A 20,852-nucleotide genomic window follows, 5' to 3' on the forward strand; every position below is an offset into this window, starting at 1 on the left:
TGCTGTCTTCACTGTATCACTGTCAATATCCTAGGTGTGATACTGTACTATACTTTCACAAAATGTAATCATTGAGGAAAACTAGGGAAAAGATACACAGGATCTCTAAGTACTATTTTTTATAGTTATATACAAATTTAAGATTATCTCAAAATAAAACCTTTACCTTAGAAAAAAATTGCCTTCAACCTCAGTGAATTCACTGTCCTTCAATACACCTGGCTAGTTTCATTCATTCATTTGGTTCCACCTCCTTACTCCAGCCACCTCCTTCTCAACAGACACCACCACCTCTAAGAGCTAACATTTTATTGGGCATTTGTTATGTAACAACTTTGTGTACTACATGCAGTAAGGACTTTATATGTATTAACTCATCTAATCTTCATAACAGACAACTTTGAATTTTATTATTCATAGGAAATAGCCTCAGACGCCACTCTATTCATCCTCATCCATCCATTTCTTTTTTTCTTCCTTTAATAATGACAAATATCCATTCTCCAGATTAAGGGCAATCCTCTCACTTAGGCACAGGATCCTATCTTCTCAGGATTCTAACTCCTTCCAATATCCTTCTTGTATTTTATTTAAGATTTTTATTTTAGAGAGCGCGCGCGCACGGGCGCACCGAGGAGGGGAGGGGCAGGAGAGACTCTCCAGCCGACTGGGGCTGAGCTCTGAGCCCGCTTGGTGCTCCATCTCACCACCCTGACATCAAGACCTGAGCAGAAACCAAGAGTCCCACGCCTAAGGGACCGAACCATCAGCCTTCCCTGGCCTTCTTGTATTTTAAACGCCTGCCTTTCTATTAGAGCTATTTTGTCTGTATTTAGGTGTGCTCATATCTCCTGCTCCCATTAAAAAACAAAACTTCCTCCAACCTTACTTAGCAGCAACCATTCTCACTTCTCTTTCCATTGTCACGTTCTTAAGAATTGCTCACATTTCCTCTAGTTCCTACACTTCCATTCATTTCACAGCCCACTACCACCTGGTTTGTGCTTCTCCTCTATGAGGGTTGACCTCTTTCCAGCGTTTGACACACTACCTATTCCTTCATTTGGAGTTTAGGCTGAGTTTAGGCTTCTCTGACATCTCTGTCACACCAACCTGTGAGTGTTAAGTGACACCGGTGACCTAAAAAGAGGAAAACAAATGTAAAATGAAGTAGGGTGTGCCAATGGCCAAGGAGGCAAAGGTGAGTGGCGAATGTTACTTTTTAAGAGGGGCCTCGTGAGATCGGAGACAGAAAGAGCCACACCAGGCATTAACACCAAGTGACCGTGACTTTTACCCTCACTTTCACCTTCTTTCTTCCCCCATTCTTTGAGGGCCTGCAGGTACTCAAAGAAAGCTATAGGGTTTGGGCGCTGACAAGCGGTGGGAGGCGGTTCCGTAGCTTCGAGAAGGGAGGGTGCTACCGGTCGTGAGAACCCGGCCGGGATAGGAGTGGATGACGCTCCAGGGTAGCCGGCGGAACCAGTGCGCGGGGCCGCGGTTGCAGCTCCGCGCGGGGCTACTGGGCAGCGGACACGAGCGCGCGTGCGTAGCAGCGCTTCCGGCCCCGGTCCCGGTCCCGGCGCCAGCAGTCTCCTGAAGTACCTGGGCGCCGCTGGAAGAATCTTCGGTCGGCTACAGGCCAGGCCGGGGCCGCCGCGGGTATCTGAGAAGCCCGAGACCGGCACAGTATATCTTGGAGGCGGGTCGAAGGCTGGCGGAAGACTCCGCCCGCTGCTGGAGCTGGAAGGAAAGCAGGAAGAGCCTGGGCTAGGTGTGCCCTTCGCTCCTGCCTCCCCAGCCGGGCCTCGGCCAGTGGCGCTGGAAAAGGGGTGGGGTGGGGGTGGACTCGGGGGGGGGGCAACGGGGGGAGATGCAGGTTAAATGGGTTTCTCTGCAGATCCAGTGTCGTTAAATCCGGCGAACTCACACTTAAAAAAAAAAAAAAAAATGAAGAAATTAAGGCTTAAGGAACTAGAAAGTCGCCTGCAACAAGTGGATGGATTCGAAAAGCCCAAGTTACTTCTAGAACAGTATCCAACCAGGCCGCACATTGCAGGTAGGGCGGCTGGTGACCATGTCTTTGCTTCCCCGGGTTTGTCCTGTCTACTTACTCCATAATGAAAACACCGCAGCTAAAGACAGCCCCCCCCTCCCCACTTTATTGTTTGACTGCTTGGTTTTCTGCATACCTCTTAACACTGTAAGACATCATTTTAATGTGTTTGTTTCTCTCATTACACTATAAACTCCTTAAGGGCAAAAAATTTATCGGTCGTGCTCACAGAATTCCGTGTCTAGAAGAGTTCCTGATACTAGTTAGGAGCTCAGTACACATTTGCTAAGTAAGGATCAATTTTCTATTGCAACGAATTGCAAGTGCAAGAATTCCTGTGCTATACTCGCCCTAGAATGAATACTAGAGTTGGTAGCCAAAGGACTACGTTTTAACAAATCCAGAATAGGTGCTATAAAGATGAGGATGCGTTTCAGTTTTTAGTGATCTGAGAGTCATCAGTGTTGCTTGATGCAAGAGATTGATACTGGGAGTACAGGAGACAACACAGGAAAAACCGTATTTAGTAAACATTGCCAAAGTCATTGAGGAGTCTTGGGAAAATTAATTTGGGAATCCCTCCCAGCTTCAACATAGTTCTGTTTCTAAGCAGCCAATGAAAGTATATACCTGCACTTAACACCAACATATTATCATAATTCCAACCAAAAATTGGCACAAAACTGTGTCTGGGTTAAGACCTGTTTTCTCAATTTAGATGACTTCTCTAGTGTATTCTGGCTATAGGGTTTCTTAGTGAAGTCTAATTTTTTAAAAATATCCATTGCTCATACCCAGGGTGTAACATGCATTTGGATGTGCTAATTCTTTGAGATACCAGCTTCAAAGTCATTAACACCAGTAGCAGTAATTGGGATAGCAGTCAGACTGAGATATCCCTCTAATTGTGTGGGGTTGTTTTTTTTTTAAGATTTTATTTTTAAGTAATCTCTAAACCCAGTGTGGGGCCCGAACTCACAACCCTGAGATTGAGAGTCGCATGCTCCACCAGCTGAGCCAGCCAGGTGCCCCTAATTGTGTTTTTGATAAAACCTCTGGGTACTAGGGCTTCAGTGATGGCCAGTAGTTCTTGCTGGTTCACATATCCACAGGGAGAGATCAGTGGTTTAATTCATGCTTAACCTTTAGTATATATCCCAGACCTTTGTGCATTTGAAAGAACCTTTTCTGATCTCAGCAGTTTCTGCTCTGCTCCTCAGTTCTCATTAGATTACTAATATATGTGTCTGTAGATCATGAGTGTATCTGTCTAAAGGCTGTATTGTGGATATAGGACTTCTCCCATTCTAGCTTGTACTTAGGGTACCTGTGTTCTGGTGACAAACTTGTCAAAAAGTTCTGGGCCTTTTTAATGTTAATGCTTGTTCAATATTAGTGGTTCCAGACTTACAGATTTCACAGATCAGTAAAATTTCAAAACAATTTTGGGAGACTGAGTGATACAGGGTTGCCAAGTTTATATTTTGACAAGGAAAGGTATTTTTAAAACCTATTTACTCTCATGATGTAATGTATGGGGATTAACATAAGAATAAAAAAAAAAAAAAACCTATGTACTCTTACCATCCTTGCAAAAATATTTCAACATCAAAGAAGGAACTGATGTATATGTGTGTGTGGCAATTTTGAATTTTGAACAGGCTGAGGAAAAAGACATTTTAACCTTATTTTTCTCATTTTATTTCAAAATTTTTGTCATTCTTGGCCATTGTCACCAGAGTAGTTTTTGGGAACCACTGGTGTGTGTTATTGTTCCTTGTGGGGCCTCTTACTAATACCAAGATATTATACCTTATGGTTTTTGTTGTTGTTATTGTTGTTTTAATAATCTGGAACACCATTTAGGGGAGGAATAATGCAAGATAAGAAATTGCATTAGTCATTTACATGAACTGGATTTTGGTCATCAACTTGCTCTTATTCCCTAATATGTTTTTTTATTTTTTAGCATGTATGCTCTATACAATCCATAATACATATGATGACATTGAAAATAAAGTGGTTGCAGATCTAGGATGTGGTTGTGGAGTTCTTAGCATCGGAACTGCAATGTTAGGAGCAGGGTAGGTGATCCTGTATATAATGTTTGGGTATAGGGTGGCCTGAATAAGAAACATAAACAGGATTAATTGAATTAGATTTATGGGACTCTACAGTATGAGATGAGGGGAGCAAGAATCTGATATTGAGTACATTTTGAATGAGCAGAACAGTAAAACAAAAAACAAAACATTAACAGCAGCTATCAGATGCCTCCCTTTTATACACACCTGAATTTCCAACGCTTGCCAGGTTGGGAAATCATGCTGTTGAAAGGCAACATTCACTCTTACTTTGCCAGTTGATTTTGTTATTGTTTTGATTTGAGAACTATAAGTAGTCATTCTTTATGTGTGTTCTGTATTTATAGGTTGTGTGTTGGATTTGACATAGATGAAGATGCATTGGAAGTATTTAATAGGAATGTGGAAGAGTTTGAGTTAACAAATGTTGACATGGTTCAATGTGATGTGTGCTCATTATCTAACAGTATGTCCAAGTCATTTGATACGGTAATTATGAATCCTCCCTTTGGGACCAAAAATAATAAAGGTTAGTAAAAAGACTCAGGTGTACTGATATATGTGTAGAAAAGCAAGTTTTAAAAATCATTTTCTTATTGTTTGGGTTAAATGATTTTATCACTGTTCATTAAATAAACAATCTCTTACCTGTGTAATTACTACAATTTCAGTTTGTTTAGAAATTCAATTTTTCACTCTTTGTTTTCACCTATTTGTACTAAGTGAATAGTCTGTTAATTTACTATTTATACTTTACTTTCAAAAATGATTTACCTAACCCTTATAATTCTGTAAAGGATTTTATACCTTTAGAACCTCTTTTTAATGTCTTAACACACCAAGGGTTTCAACATGTGTTCATTAGTAATAGTGACTGACTGGCTATTTATCTTGTGTATGCTATAGGCAAGGAGGATAGAAAGTCTGTGAGAAGAAAAGACATGAACAGTTTATTTTTTTTAAGATTTTATTCATTTATTTGAGAAAGCTGTGGGGGGGGCGGTCAAGGGAGGGACAGAGGGAGAAGCAGACTCCCTGCTGAGTGGGGAGCTGGCCCCGGCTCAATCCCAGGACCTGGGGATCATGACCTGAGCCCAAGGCAGACACTTAACTAAGCCACCCAAGCACCCCGAAGACATAAATAGTTTAAAGAGTTCTCCCTCCAGCCTCTGCCTGATTCTGATTACTACGCTACCTGTTCTCTTCTCCCTTGAGAGTTGTTAATTTGGAACATTAAAATTTTTACTTTTGCCTTATTTAAAGAAGATAGTATAATTCTGGTTTCATTCTATCAACCTTAAAAGATAAATATTTTACTTTTCTTTTTAATTTATTTATTTGAGATAGAGCATGAACTGGGGGAGAGGGGGCAGAGGGAGAGGACGAAGCAGGTTCCCCGCTGAGCAGGGAGCCAGATTCGATGCAGGACTCAATCCCAGGATTCTGGGATCATGACCTGAGCCGAAGGCAGACGCTTAATTGAGCCACCCAGATGCCCCTATATTTTACTTTTTTGTATCTTGTCTTTTGGCAGGAAGAATATGAAGTGTCTATTTTGGAATTTGGGGAAAAAGTTTTTAAATACCTGGTATTCATTTAATATTGTTTTGATAACAGGTATATACATTTAAGTAAATATGAGCTTTTTTTACTCTTAACAGGGACAGATATGGCATTTCTGAAGATTGCTTTGGAAATGGCAAGAACAGCAGTATACTCTTTACACAAATCCTCCACTAGAGATGTAAGTTCAAATCATCACGATATTACTTCAAAATTCATGACAGTGTTTTAAGGATTTGCTGTGAATACTAATTACTTTTTAAACATCTGGCACTTAGAAACAATTTTCCCTCTAACTAGCTAGCATTTGTGACTAGTTTTCTTCCAGCCTATATAACTTCTTTTGTCAAAGATTTGCTCAGGCAGGAACGGTTACCAGGAGAGACTATAATTCAGTAGAGAAGTGTGGTATATCTAAGGTTACAATATATCCTAGTTTGCCTAACTCCTGGTAGTCCCATTGTCCCTTTGTGGCTTTGTGTGCATAAGGGAGGCAGTAAGACCTGATTTTTAAGAACACTGAGCCTGGAGCTAAATAAACTGATCTGAGTTCAGAACCTCTGTCTTCCATTATTCTTGCCAGCAATGTAACATATGGGGGTGTAGAAGATATATTCTAGAAAATTGGGTATATTTTTTGTCAATAAAATAGTAACTAAGGACACAGACTGCAGAGCCAGACTGCCGAGGTTCAAATCCAAACTACCACTTCCCTGTGTTATCTTGGTCTTGGTATTTTTCAGCTTCATCACCTATATATATAACTCACCTGTACTCTTATAATTGAAATGGCCTGGTTTCTTTCTTTCAAAATACTACCAATCCAGTTGAAAATTTTTTAAGAGTCTAAATTCTAATGAAATTTTAAAAGCTTAAAAACTTAATATGAAGTATTAGCCAAAAAGCAAGTCTCAAAAAATTATTTTAAAAATCAGCTCACATTGGGGTGCCTGGGTGGCTCAGTTATTAAGCATCTGCCTTCGATTCGGCTCAGGTCATGGTCCCAGGGTCCTAGGATCAAGCCCCACATCGGGCTCCCTGCTGAGCAGGAAGACTGCTTCTCCCTCTCCCCCTGCTTGTGTTCCTTCTCTCGCTGTGTCTCTGTCAAATAAATAAAATCTTAAAAAAAAAAATCAGCTCACATTAACATGTTGTTATCTTTAGCATATTCAAAAGAAAGCTGCAGAATGGAAAATCAAGATAGATATTATTGCAGGTAAGACAATTTTTAAGTTTCTCACAAAATACATCTAAACCCTAATTACTTAAGGTCAATAATACATTAGCCCAACCAGAATTTTATAGGTGCTAAGATGCCATAGAACATGTTTTCAGGGGCACCTGGGTGGCACAGTTAAGTGGCTGCCTTCGGCTCAGGTCATGATCCCAGAGTCCTGGGATCGAGCCCCGTATCAGGCTTCCTGCTCAGGGGGAGTCTGCTTCTCCCTCTCCCTCTGCCTCTCCCCCCATCTTGTATGCTAATAAATAAAATCTTAAAAAAAGTTTTCAGTTTGACAAAATGTGAGGGGTTGGTAATGAATGGATTGGAAATGAAGACAGGGTATCAGTGTTTGCCTAAGACTATCCCAATTTATGCATTTTGCTGAAAATTCCTAATAGCACCCAACTATTTGGTCACTCCAGGCTCAGACAGAATACAGAATACATAGCATCATAGTGATGGTAGAGCTTGGGCTTGGGAGTGGGTCGGACCTGTTTGAAATCCATTCATGGAAAATACCACCAGATCATGCCTGCCTACCTTTCCATTTCAATTTTCTAATTGTCCCTGGAGTCAGACAACATGAAGCTTTTTTCTTTTAGTGGGGGATAGGATATAATCATCCACACTATAAGTTAATGTTTGATACATTTTTATTAGCAAACATCACAAACATCAAAATGGGAAAAACATCACTAGAAGCTAATGATAATCCAAATAATTCTGAAGGCTGAAGTAAGTACAGTAAGGGGGAAATGTTCTTTACTTGATAATAAAGTGACTAGGATTAGCACTGTGGTGTTAACCATGTAACTAGTCCTATTCACAGTTAGTAATGTAATGTGGAAAAGTCTGTGTCAGTCCTATTTATCCAGTATTGTCATTCCTTACCTAGTTTAAGGTATTATAACATCAACTTAGAACAATTCCAAGTATACCAAGCCAGTGCCTTGCTACTCCAAATGTGGTCCTCAGACCATCAGTATTGACATCCCTTGGGAGATGAGACTTGCAGAATTTCAGGATCTACCCAGACTTACTAAGTTATAATACACATTTTAAAAAGATTTATTTGAAGGTGATTTGATTACACATTGAAATTTGAGAGTAACCTATAAGTAACCTATAATTTATGTTGCAAAATATGAAGGATAGGCAGTCTATTGCCATCCCTCTAAAACTGATGAGTAAGCTTAGAGAACCTATATAATTTCTTAGAATAAGAAAAATGTATTTCACTTGAGAGCTTAATAGGAAAATAATTAGCTACTTACTACCAATATTAAAATCCAGACAAGAAATTTTAAAAAATAAGCATGATTATTATGATTGCTAGCTATAGATTATTAGGAAATTAGAAAGGTACTATCATCTTCTATCCAATTGTTATCCTTTCAAATTCTTCCCCATAACCTCAAATTTTGGCATAAATGACTAAAATAGCAGAAATGCCAACCTCAGCCATGGCTAATATTGGGAATGTATCAAGTCAGTCTTTGGATAAGTTAAAGTGACAGGTCTGAAGTGTTCTGCTTACCAAGATTAAGTACTTCCTTAATTCTGTTTTAATTTACATATGTATGTATGTATATCAGGGATAGCAAATGAATTTTTATTCTTAGATGGCTTTTATTTTATAGAGCTGCGATATGACCTGCCAGCATCATACAAATTTCATAAAAAGAAATCAGTAAGTCTCTTAATTCTGGCTTACCTACATTCAGTACTGAAGAACTTTTCAGTAAGTAATTATTTCCAATGTTATCAAGTTGCCTGAGTAAATACAGAAAGCTAGCCTAGGAGGGAGAATAATTATCGATGGCATAACAGCCGATATTCTGGTGTAAGATATTCTTTCTCAAATGCTTTAGGCACAAAAATAAAAAAACTAAGTTTTTGCTCTTTTTATATAGTACATATTTTATTAGTTTGTACTAATACATTTTCATATTACAAAGGCAATTTAGTGGAAGAGTCTTTTGATATTTGAATCATTTGAAATAACACAAAACAGAACTATACATTTAAAAAAATCTTCATTTGGATAACAAAAAAAGACAAGTTAACAAAAAAATTTCCTTTCTTACAGGTTGATATTGAAGTGGATCTAATTCGGTTTTCTTTTTAAAAGCCTCTAAAGACAAAAGCAGCTTAAAACCTAAGTAAGATGAATAAAAAATTTTTTTCACTAAACTACTGGTCTCCAGCACCATTTTCTGTTTTCTGTTGTTTTGGTGTAGGTTCTTCTTCTTTGTCTGTTTCTTCTCTTGCTCTTTTTACTGGTCCTATACAATAACAGAATTTTTGTTAAGTTCACTAGATAAGCATTACTCTTTTAATATTGAGCATAATTAACAAAAATAATTCTGTTTAAAAAGCAACAACTTCCTGGGGCGCCTGAGTGGCTCAGTCGGGTTAAGTGTCTGCCTTAGGCTCAGGTCACAATCCCAAGCTCCCTGCTTAGTGGGGAGTGTGCTGCTCCCTCTGCCTTTGCCCATCCCCCCACTCATGCTCGCTCTCCTCTTTCAAATAAAATCTTTTTTTAAAAAAGCAACAACTGGGGCGCCTGGGTGGCTCAGTCGGTTAAGCGTCTGCCTTCGGCTCAGGTCATGATCCCAGGGTCATGGGATCGAGCCCCGCATCGGGCTCCCTGCTCGGCGGGAAGCCTGCTTCTCGTTCTCCCACTCCCCCTGCTTGTGTTCCCTCTCTCGCTGTGTCTCTCTCTGTCAAATAAAATAAAAATAAAAATAAAAAATAAAAAATAAAAAATAAATAAAAAAACAACAACTGGGGCGGCCTGGGTGGCTCAGTTGTTAGGCGTCTGCCTTCAGCTCAGGTCATGATCCCAGAGTCCTGGGATCAGGTCCTGAATCGGTCTCCCTGCTCCGCAAGCCTGCTTCTCCCTCTCCTTCTGCCTGCTGCTCCCCCTGCTGTGCTCGCTATCAAATAAGTAAATAAAATCTTTAAAAAATAAATAAGTAAAAATTTAAAAAGCAACAACTTCCCAACACCAATGAGAAGGCTTTCCTTTTAGTACAGATCTTCTGCTCTCTAAGCTTACCTTCCAAACATCTTTGTTTTCCACTTGTAAAGCTGTATAACTTGTATAAATCATAGTCCAAGAATGTCACTTATACAGAAGGTGAAAAACCACACTGCTGTTCTTTCCCACAAATAATTTCTCATGAAAGTACCAAAGGACTTAGAAAAACTTACCAGATGCACCATTTTGATCATGTTCATCATCACTGTCAAATTTAGTTTTCTTGCCCTGAAACTGTACTTTTCCTTTAGCAGACCCAGTCTGGGCAGCTTTATTTCCCTTTCCTTTTCCTTTAAATCTGCGACCTACAGAAACATAATTGAGAAATCCATAAGAAATGTTTTAAATCTCTTGTCACTGTCTCTGAACAAGCAAATGAGTTAAAATAACCAATGGTCAAAGACAAATAGAACTAATGACCTTTTGATTTCCATTTGTTTAGAGATTCTTGTTGATCTTCTATGATTTTTTTCAATGCTTCCTTTTCCACATCTCCTTCTAGTACTTCCCACGTCACTTCTTTGTTCCTTAATTGTAGGTTACCGCTATTTGCATCTTTGGCTTTATCCAGTGCTTCCTTAGCTTTTTCTTTAAAAAGAATTATCCCCTATACCAAAGACAGACAATGAAAGCCACAACCTTAAGTTTTTTTTTAGAATTCCTTCACTCAAAAATTTTTCCTACCCTGCAAACCTTCTCTGTCATTATCAATTTCAATGAATTATAACTGAACTTCAGGAAGTTACCACAAAACTTGCAGTCACTAATACCAACAGTTATTCATAGCATAATTCAGAAAATATCAGACTTACATCCAGTGATGGCAATAACAAAATGGAAAGTAAATAACCAAGTAAAAACTATTTCATAAACACATTAATAAAAAAATTGTTTTGTTTCTACTAATGTTGTCTTCTAAAAGTTAAGTTTCTATGGATTTTTAAACTAATTGCTAAAAAGCATACGAATGTTTCCAAACCTCTTTTGCCCCTCTGACAAAGTCTATCCATTTTATTTCACCATGACTTGAGAAAAGGATGTGCAAATCTTCTCTACAGGTCTGATCATCTAAGTCTCCTGAAAATTTCAGCAAGCAGCCAATCTTTTCTTCCAAAGATTTCTATAAAAACATACAAAGCAATAAAAAGTTTCTTAAAAGCAACCACAAACCAGAAATGGCTTAAATCACTCTATACCTAATACATGGAAAAAGCTAGATATTATTTTAAAGTAGTTTAACAGTTAGTGCATTTTCCTGTGTCATCCCTTGTTCTACAATGGCTTCTGATTTTAACTTACTTAATTTCTTCAACAGGTAATATTTAGCTATATGTATTAATTATATAAATCTAGTTACTAAGTTATTTCTCTGGATAGGTAATGATTTTAAGCAATATTTAGGCTATGACTTTAATACAATGACAACTACAGACTTGCTCACGTATTTGCTTCAAAAAGTCCTCACTTTTTATTCTCATAAATTTGAAATATAGCTTTGGGTACCAATGATATATACTTACCATTTCAGCATTTTCTGCTAACTTTTGTTTTTCTTCTTGCTCTCTACAAAAGAAATGTTAATTAGAAGGTTTCCATTTACTGTATGAGATAATTAAATCCTGATAAAGTTAACTTTGATCATGATCACACATTGCTGAATAACCAAAGCCAGTCATTAGGTTTTCTGATTGCTCATGGCTAGAGTGCAACACAATGTGGCCCCCAGATTATCAAGGCAGCTTAAGATCTTAATGTTTCAGGAGCAAAAGAAAAGCCTACTGCTACTCATTTCAAAACTCATCATCAAGCTCCACTTCCCAGAACCACTAACTCTATCCCTGTTAAAGCTTTAAGGAATTAAAATGACTGGCTCAACGTACTTACTGTTTAGCTCGTAATTTAGCTTCCACTTTATTTTGCTTTCTTTCTTCATTTTTTTTTGCAAAGTAATCTTCCCTAAAGAACACAAAATACAGGGGCTGAGTTCATGAGAACAAAAATAAGACAGCTAATTATTTTGAATGATTTAAGCACAGGAAGGAATATTACACTTTCTATCAACATATTACCTAAAAATTCAAAAGATGCCAAGGAAGTTATTTAATAACAGTTTTACTAAAAACAATTCACATTTCATAAAACATATACCTTTTAAAAGCATACACCTCAGTGGTTTTCAGTATATTCAGAATTGTAAAACCATCACTACTATCTAATTTCAAAACAAAAAGAAACCTGATGTCCATACCAATCTCATTGATTTTATCATTCATGTATAGGGAAAAAAAGTAAACCAGGACTTATGTAAATAACTTCTCATAGAATTTTCTATAGTGTTACTTTCACAAAAGGAGAAAATTCTATAATCTCTGAAACCCAAGAATAAGAGCAATTATGAAAATCATGTTGAAAAATACTTTTGAGAGTTAAAATTACACGATTCATCACAGTACATCTCTAAGTCCATCAGGTTTAGTACATGGCACTTCGAAGATTACATAATGTGAAAGTAGGGGACAATGCCTAACTTTATCATAAAAATGCTCTGGTTTGTTCTAATTTTGGACACATACACATACACTAAAGAATGTGGTCCAAATCTGTATTAAATAATCCTTTGTACTAAACAAATGTAGGTATATATAGAATATGAGAAATAAGAACAGACTGGAAATTGGTCAGGGATGGATTCTCTAACCACACAAAAGGCCAAATTTCACCGTCTAGCTTGATTATATGTATTAGATGCAAAAAAAAAACTCCCAAAACTTAACCTTTATTAACTGTTAATCATGAAAAGGTATTAAAAAACACTTCCTTAAGGTCTCAAAGGACTAGTAGTTTCCACTAAGCAAATTTCAAGTGTTTATCAAAGAATGCCCAAGGATACTAAAAATACTGTCCTTAGAGGATGCCATTCCATATTCTGTATCCCAGTGTGTCAAATCCATATAACTAAGTGGCCAAAAGAAACATCAGCATAAAGACTTACTTGAAAAGTATTAGCAGGTCTGTATCTTTATACTTCTGGCCAGGGGTGTCAACAAACTTCTTAGCAGATTCAATACTATCAAACACAGCAAATATTGATCCCTATTAAAAGGGGAAGAAAACTCTTTTTAAAAATGTCCCATATATTTTTCAACTAGGAAGTCTGTAACATCATACAACCATACCTTAAATGCTTTGTGTAATGTTCTTCTCATCTGAATATTTAGTACTTGACCTTTATCTTCTAACCATTCTTTTATGTCATCAAGGGTTGCATCAGTTGGGAAGCCTTTCTGTGAAGAGTAGAAAGAAATATACAAATGCCTTCTCAGGTAAACAATTTATCAGAAATTCTGATTCATTTTGTCTTGAAACCAAGGCAGGATATACACATCTATCTATATCTCTGTCTCTTAAATGTTTAACAGCTCTGCTTAAGAGCTGAGCCACTGTTCTCTAGTCCAATAAAAGTGACTTATTTGGAATCTGCTTCAAAATAATCCACGTGGGGGGTGTCAGGGTGGCTCAGTCAGGAAGACATCTACCTTCAGCTCAGGTCATGATCCTGGGATCCTGGGAATCTTTCCCTCTGCCCCTCCCCCTGCTCCTCTCTCTCCCTCATTCTCTCAAATATCACTCTCTCTCACATAAATAAATAAAATCTTCAAAATAATTCACTTGGGGCAGAGATAAAACTAGATCAATCATGTGTTAACTGTTGAAGGTGGATAATGGTACATTATATAGTCAATCGACCTTTGCATGTCTTAAATTTTCCTGAATAAAAAAAATCTACTTAAAAAATTCATATACTAAAAATTACTATCAAGTTTAGCTTTTGACAAATAAGAAGTTGATAGGCACTGGGTGCTTACAATATGCCCAAGATTTTGTACAATGTTATATGGGTTTTCCATTAATTCTCACAAAAGTTCTATAAAGTAAAAAATATTATCCCCATTTATGAAGATAAGGCTTAGACAGGTTAAGAACATTGCCCAAGAAGGGGCGCCTGAGTGCTTCAGTCGTTAGGCGTCTGCCTTCGGCTCAGGTCATGGTCTCAGGGTCCTGGGATCGAGCCCCACAACGGGCTCTCTGCTCTGCGAGAAGCCTGTTTCTCCCTCTCCTACTCCCCCTGCTTGTATTCCCCCTCTCGCTGTGTCTCTGTCAAATAAATAAATAAAATCTTAAAAAAAAAAAGAACATTGCCCAAGAACATACAGTAAGTGGTAAAGCTATGATTCCTGAGTCCTTATTCTTATCCACTCTATGTTTTTTTCCTAAATTAAGATATTTAAGATATAATTAAATGTGTTAAAGGCCCACTTACAATATAAACAGATCTGTTTTTTACATCATTCTTATATTCATCAGTCACTTCAGGGAGGGGTTTGCTTGGAGATCTTCTGATTTTAGTTTTATCTTCACTTATTTCCATGAGTTCAGCCTTTGACTTGCTCAATGCTTCCACTATTACATTAAAGTCTGTTGTTAGACGGTTTAACCTGAAGAATATATATTTAAGCACTGTAAAACTTAGTGGTAGCACTTGTTTACAGAAAAATCTAAAGATGATTTAAAAAAGGTTTTTACTGGGGTGCCTGGGTGGCTCAGTTGGTTAAGCATCTGATTCTCGATCTCAGCTCAGGTCTTGATGTCAGGGTTGTGAGTTCAAGCCCTGTATTGGGCTCTACCCTGGGTGTGAAGTCTACTTACAAAATAATAATAAATAAAATAAAATAATAACAAAGTTTTTACCTATTGAATTTTATCATTATCTCCAAAGGTACCCAGCCTTCATCCAGTTTGATCTGTTCCTTTAAAAATTTGTCTCGTGGCAAATTGAAGTCACCAAAATAATACTGCAAGATAATAACATTATATTTCAGAGCACTGTACAATAATGACTCTATTCCTGGAGTTTTTAATTACCATTACATCACCATGTTCTATTCTTTCAAAAATACATGCAATAAACATTTTCTCCTAAATACATGATAGTGAAACATTTATAATACAAATTAGCAGAAAGATAAAACTAAAAATTGATTACTGAAACAACATAATTAGCAGATATGTCAATAGACTAAAACATAGTTAAGGACTTAGTATGTGAGAGGCCTCTTGTTTCAAATCAGTGTGTAAAGAACAGACTGTTAAAAAGAACTGGAATACATCGACTAATCACTCTAATTTTTACAAATTAAAAAATATCTGAGCGTTTATCTAATTTAAGCATAAAGGCACTCTCTCACTACAAAAGCAAAAAAAGACAAAAACAAAAAAAACTATACATGAAAAGACTCAGGTGTGGCTGCTTGGAATGCCAAAAGTAACAAAAAAATAAAAGACATATAACAAAGAAGTTTGTTAATAATTCTTATAAATCAAGAGAGAAGAAAAAACCCTGAAAGCCCTAACTGAAAAATGGGTAAAGGACATCAAAAAAATTACTAAAAATAAGAATGTAATATAAACATATAAAAGTTGAACTTCATTATTAATCAAAGAAATGCAACTTAAAGCAATGAAATAGCATTTTTCACCTAACAAACTGGCCAAAATTCTAAAAACAAGAATACCTAGCATTGGCCTCAACACAGAGAAATGGTCATGCAGGATATGTAAACTGGCAGTAAGTATCAAAGGTTTTTAAAAATGTGCATAACCCTTGAGCCGGTACATCTTTTTCTAAGGGATTTTATCTTAAATCAGTAAACATGTTTACTAAGGTTTTTATATAAAGATATTCATCATGAATTGGACAGCCACATGCAGAAGAATGAAAATGGACCATTTTCTTACACCATACACAAAAACAGACTCAAAATGGATGAAAGACCTAAATGTGAGACAGGAATACATCAAAATCCTAGAGAACACAGGCAGCAACCTCTGTGACTTCAGCTGCAGCAACTTCTTGCCATCTACATCTCCACAGGCAAGGGAAATAAAGGCAAAAATGAACTATTCGGACTTCGTCAAGATAAAAAGCTTTTGCACAGCAAAGGAAACAGTCAACAAAACCAAAAGACAACCAAGAGAACAGGAGAAGATATTTGCAAATGTCTTATCAGATAAAGGGCTAGTATCCAAAATCTATAAAGAACTTACCAAACTTAGTACCCAAAGAACAAATAATCCAATCAAGAAATGGGCAGAAGACAGGAACAGACATTTCTCCAAAGATGACATACAAATGGCCAACAGACACACGAAAAAATGCTCCACATCACTCGGCATCAGGGAAATACAAATCAAAACCACAGTGAGATACCACCTCACACCAGAATGGCTAAAATTAACAAGTCAGGAAAGGACAGATGCTGGCGAGGGTGTGGAGAAAGGGGAGCCCTCTTACACTGCTGGTGGGAATGCAAGCTGGTATAGCCACTCTGGAAAACAGTATGGAGGTTCCCCAAGAAGTTAAAAATAGAGCTACCCTATGACCCAGCAATTGCACTACCAGGTATTTACCCAAAGGATACAAATGTAGTGATCCAAAGGGGCACCTGCACCCCAATATATATAGCAGCAATGTCCACAATAGCCAAACTATGGAAAGAGCCCAGATGTCCATTGAGGGATGAATGGATAAAAAAGATGTAGTACATTATATACAATGGAATACTACTCGGCCACCAAAAAAAAAAAAAAAATGAAATCTTTCCATTTGCAACGATGTGAATGGAACTAGAGGGTATTATGCTAAGCGAAGTAAGTTAATCAGAGAAAGACCATTATTGTATGACTCACTTCTACGTGGAATTTAAGAAACAAAACAGAGGAAAATAGAGGGAGGGAAAAATAAAACAAGATGTAATCAGAGAGGGAGACAAACCAGAAAAGACTCTTAACCATAGGACACAAACTGAGGGTTGCTGGAGGGATGGAGTAATTGGGTGATGGACATTAAGGAGGGCACATGATGTAATGAGCACTGGGTGTTATATACAACTGATGAATCACTGAACTCTACCTCTGAAACTATTAATATACTATATGCTAATTAATTGACTTTATATTTAAAAAAGAAACTAATAAAAAAAGAAGTGAAGAGGAAAATGCTAATGTAAAATTGGATGGTGAATTAAACTTTTCTGTGTTAAGCTAATCTTAAGGCCAAAGTAGGAAAACATGCCAATAAAAATAGTGATTTGCTGATTTTTAAAACGAAAGAAAGAAAGTAGAAAGAAAGAAAGAAAAAAGAAAGAAGATAGATATTCATCATGGAACTGTTACAGCTAAAAAATTAGAAATACCCTACAAATCAAATAGGGAATTGGGTAAATTACTGATGACATAAAACTTTACTCTCCCAAAATGCATCCCATGTTTGATGGGAGAAAGGGAAGGAAATAAAAATTATGTTAGTGTGAGCACTGACCACAAAGTGTGAAAGGGTATTCACCAAGCTCTTGACTTTGATTACTTCAGAAGGGTAGAATTTGAGAGGTGGCAGATTGTGAAAGGGACACTATTAACTTGGTCTATATACAGCTTTGTACTGTTCTAAATATTAAATGAATAGTTTGTAATTTTTCTTCACAATTATAATTAAATTAGTACAAAAAGTTGTAGCACAGGACATTTTAAATGGCGGAGAAGTGCAACTTTAAAAAAAAGTTTTGATAACTTCCAAAACCACTAAATAATATGATCTGAAGTTCCTTAGTAAGAACAGAAAACATTAAGCGAAAATTTCCCATGCAGCCATTATTGACACTGTAAAGCTTCCATTTAAATAGAATACCTAAGGTAAAAAAAAAAATGCTAAGACAACTGTAAAACAGTCTGCTTAACTGGGCAGAAAAACCTATTAGGACCTTCAAATAGATAAAGTGTTATTTAACAAGGGAAGGTACTTTACAAAATATTTTTATGTGCCAGGAACTCTTCTGAATGTTTTACATTTTATTAACTAATGTAATCTTCACCAACAACCTTATGAGGACAGTATTACTATTATCCTCAGTTTATAGACTAGGAAACTAAAGCAAAAAGGTAACACTAGTCTATAGTGTTACCTTTTGAAATGTTTGTAGGTCTTGGCTTTCATAAATTGGCTCACTAATACAAAACTGTATACTATTTTAAGTTTATCTAATTCCAAGAATCAAAGACAAACCAGATATCTAATACTTTACATGAAACGTTTAAAGGGTCAATATAGTGAAATTAAATGTTCCTTCTGTATTTGTTTTGAGGCTCTACATTTCCTTTCAAAGCGCACATTTTTGCAGTTTAATGTCATAAGAACCATACCTCAATTTGATGACAGATTTTGGCCTCCAAAGCAGCCATTTTTTCATTATCACCATTTTCAGCCATTGTGGCTATCTGTAAATTTTCCCAAATTGGCATAAAGAGTTATTATTTTTACATAACACTCAGGATTAGAAGAATGTTTTAAAATTATCAGTATCACATTGTTTTCTTAAAAATCAAGAATTTTTAATTTCACAGGTTCAATTTCTCTACTCAATTCTCAAATTTCAACAAGAAAGTGTTGGAATAAGTAATGGAAAATTGAAAAGCTATAGATAATCTGCAACCCTTTCAGTAAATCACTGTTCCATCTCTGTAACAAAGCAAGTAGTTATCTTCACTTAGCTGATCAAGAAAGCTTTTGGCAAAAAACTCCACTACTTACCATTTCCAGTTTTAAGCAGATCACCATCTGTCAGTATATTTTTATGCGTCTCAGTCCTATTTGTTTGGTGTGGGTTGCAGTTCTTTTAAAATTAGTAACTGACTTACCAAAAATTTGTTATCAGCAAAGATTAAGTACCATAACTTTAGGATGAAAAAATGAAATATAACCATCAGGGTTAGATTAGATGGTATGTTAAGGAACACATGAAAATAATTTAAAAATCTGGGGACGCTAAAATAATGTTAAGCTGAGGGTTTGTCTCCTAATTCACCAATATACTGGTTAACCTTACAGCCAGTTTCTTGTTTCACATCCCTGACATTAGCATTGCAGGAAAAAGTAAGGTTGTGAGATTGGTTTGCTGGGGATCACAAATCGAGTCTTCTGATTTCAAATCACTTGCCTCCAGTGCTCTATTAAACCACCCAGTTAGCCACATTTACAAAAGTATATTCATAAGAACTCATCAGGTATCTGCCATTAGTTGACTCTAGTGAACGATCTTTGGTACGCTTCTTGAAAGGATCGCTTTATAAACTGTAATTGCTATGCAATAATCTGGATGCACACTGGAAGCTCTTGTAATAGGGATTTGTATGGTGCCATCCCACTACAAAATTTACTCAATCTTATGCAGTGTTTGTCGACCACAACCTACGTTCCTAAATTGTTACCATGATCTAGGGCCCCTTACAAAGCAAAGGGTGAGTGAGATAAAAGAACTGTTTGGTCCGTAAAAGACTTCTTTGGCCTACCTAATTTTGGAACTTCGTCTCATGAGATACTTTTCCAGAGTGTACAACCAGAAGTGAAACATTACCTACACTTTTTCACTTCGCACAGAATCCTTGACGTGAGTGAATAAGGAACACTAAAAACCCTACAGAGTGACGCCAGAGAACACCTGCGGCCCCCAATCCCCGACCTCCAGTTTGTCCCACAGGATTCAAGGGAGCCTCCGGCGATTAACTACCGCCAACCGCCTCAGAAACTTAACCAGTGGCCCGAGACGTCTGCCCCCCGCGACACCAGAAGGCAGGCAGGTAGGAAGTCTTAAAGACGCAGAAGGGATGCGGGCAGCGTCCGTCCAAAGGACCCGCCAGAGCCCAGTCCCAAAGCAACCACTGGCTCGCTTGGGCGCCAGCCTCGTGCGGGGAAAGCCCGGCTCCTGCATCAGGGACCAGGTCTGCACCTCGCCCCGGCCCGCGCCCCTCCGCTCCCAGCCCAGCGCGCCGCCTCGGGCTGCGGCCCACGCGGCGCTCGCCCGAACATGCGGACGGCGAGGAGTGGACGCACCCGCGTGAGGCAACAAGGAAATGGAATGCGCCGTCGCCACTCAAAGCAGATGCTTTTGTACTTCTTCTCTTCAGCCACCGAGAGTTGCTCACCTTTAAGGTCCCGGTCCCACAAAGCCACGCCGCACAAACACCAACAGCCACAATAACGTCCCGACTTCCCAGCGCCGCCGGCTGCCCTACCGCGCGTGAGGAAGATGGGGGCCGTCCCGGCAGCCCTCGCGGCCCGCGTGGGCGGAGCTTCGGGTAAGGCAGGAGACGGCACAGCGCTAGGAGCTTGCGCGCCGGCCGCGGACTCCCACGGCCCGCGGAGTCCCGCCCCCACGCGGCTGAGGTGGGGTTCCAGTGCCCCGCAGGGCTCTGGAGAGTGTTAGGGTAGGTATTTACTGCTAAGCATTTCTGGACTGCTTTTGTATCTCCAATACTACTTAGGCTTTTCGTGCGTATGAAGTATTTGGCTTTTTTTCAGATTATACTTTTCCAAAAAAATTGTTTTAATGATCCGTATGTATATGTAACCTACATCGTGTTGTGATAGTTCTCAAAAAAATGGCAAGTGAAATTTTTTTAAAAATCAGGGATTCAGGAATCTTAGAGTTGAGAAAACAATAGAGTAGAGCGTTTAAGAGCTGGGAATCTGGAATCTGCCTGTGTTCAAATAACGGCTCACCTGTTTACAGGCTATGACGTAAGGCAAGTTACTAAACTTATCTATCCCTTATGTATAAAATGGGGCCAGTAATAACTACCACCTTCTTCGTACAGTTTTTGTGAGCGTTAAACGTGATACAACATGTACCTTGCTGGGAACTGCATAAAGCAGGAGGAGCAGATGATGTGAATTTAAAACAAAAAATGTGATTTTAGAAGATCAAAATGCCATCTAGTGCAGAAATCTATTGCCTCTGCTAGGGCCCTTTTCTATTAGTATACTTTTTGCAC

At 38.0% G+C, this 20,852-nt stretch overlaps 2 protein-coding genes across 7 annotated transcripts; one reads left to right on the top strand and one right to left on the bottom strand.

The window, feature by feature from the left end:
- Positions 1 to 1,541: 1,541 nt before the first annotated feature.
- METTL5 (methyltransferase 5, N6-adenosine) lies at positions 1,542 to 9,118 on the top strand. 6 transcript variants are annotated; one of them, XM_031029614.2, is made up of 8 exons: positions 1,542 to 1,774; positions 1,901 to 2,059; positions 4,026 to 4,140; positions 4,488 to 4,669; positions 5,802 to 5,884; positions 6,868 to 6,919; positions 8,566 to 8,666; positions 9,015 to 9,118. In XM_031029614.2, exons 2-8 carry the CDS (start codon positions 1,951 to 1,953, stop codon positions 9,051 to 9,053), a joined length of 681 nt encoding a protein of 226 aa, XP_030885474.1. In that variant the 5' UTR covers positions 1,542 to 1,774; positions 1,901 to 1,950; the 3' UTR covers positions 9,054 to 9,118. The 6 variants fall into 6 exon arrangements, 5 of the variants coding, with proteins under 5 accessions (XP_030885474.1, XP_081670347.1, XP_081670346.1 ...); XM_081814221.1 differs by having other exon boundaries at positions 1,543 to 1,689; XR_014143563.1 differs by lacking the exon at positions 1,542 to 1,774 and adding an exon at positions 7,586 to 7,660 and having other exon boundaries at positions 1,880 to 2,059; positions 8,566 to 8,615.
- Positions 7,561 to 20,158, bottom strand: SSB (small RNA binding exonuclease protection factor La). Its single transcript, XM_006734706.3, has 12 exons — positions 20,004 to 20,158; positions 18,225 to 18,299; positions 14,718 to 14,821; positions 14,290 to 14,464; positions 13,145 to 13,252; positions 12,961 to 13,061; positions 11,853 to 11,924; positions 11,489 to 11,531; positions 10,948 to 11,088; positions 10,389 to 10,575; positions 10,142 to 10,273; positions 7,561 to 9,210 (listed from the first exon to the last, which is right to left on the bottom strand). The coding sequence occupies exons 2-12, from the start codon at positions 18,288 to 18,290 to the stop codon at positions 9,119 to 9,121; spliced, it is 1,221 nt and encodes a 406-aa protein (XP_006734769.1). The 5' UTR covers positions 18,291 to 18,299; positions 20,004 to 20,158; the 3' UTR covers positions 7,561 to 9,118.
- Between the last annotated feature and the right edge of the window lie 694 nt (positions 20,159 to 20,852).

The sequence above is a fragment of the Leptonychotes weddellii genome, chromosome 3 (assembly GCF_054177405.1).
Source record: "Leptonychotes weddellii isolate Sample4059 chromosome 3, ASM5417740v2, whole genome shotgun sequence".
In the NCBI taxonomy this organism is placed as follows: Eukaryota; Metazoa; Chordata; class Mammalia; order Carnivora; family Phocidae; genus Leptonychotes; species Leptonychotes weddellii.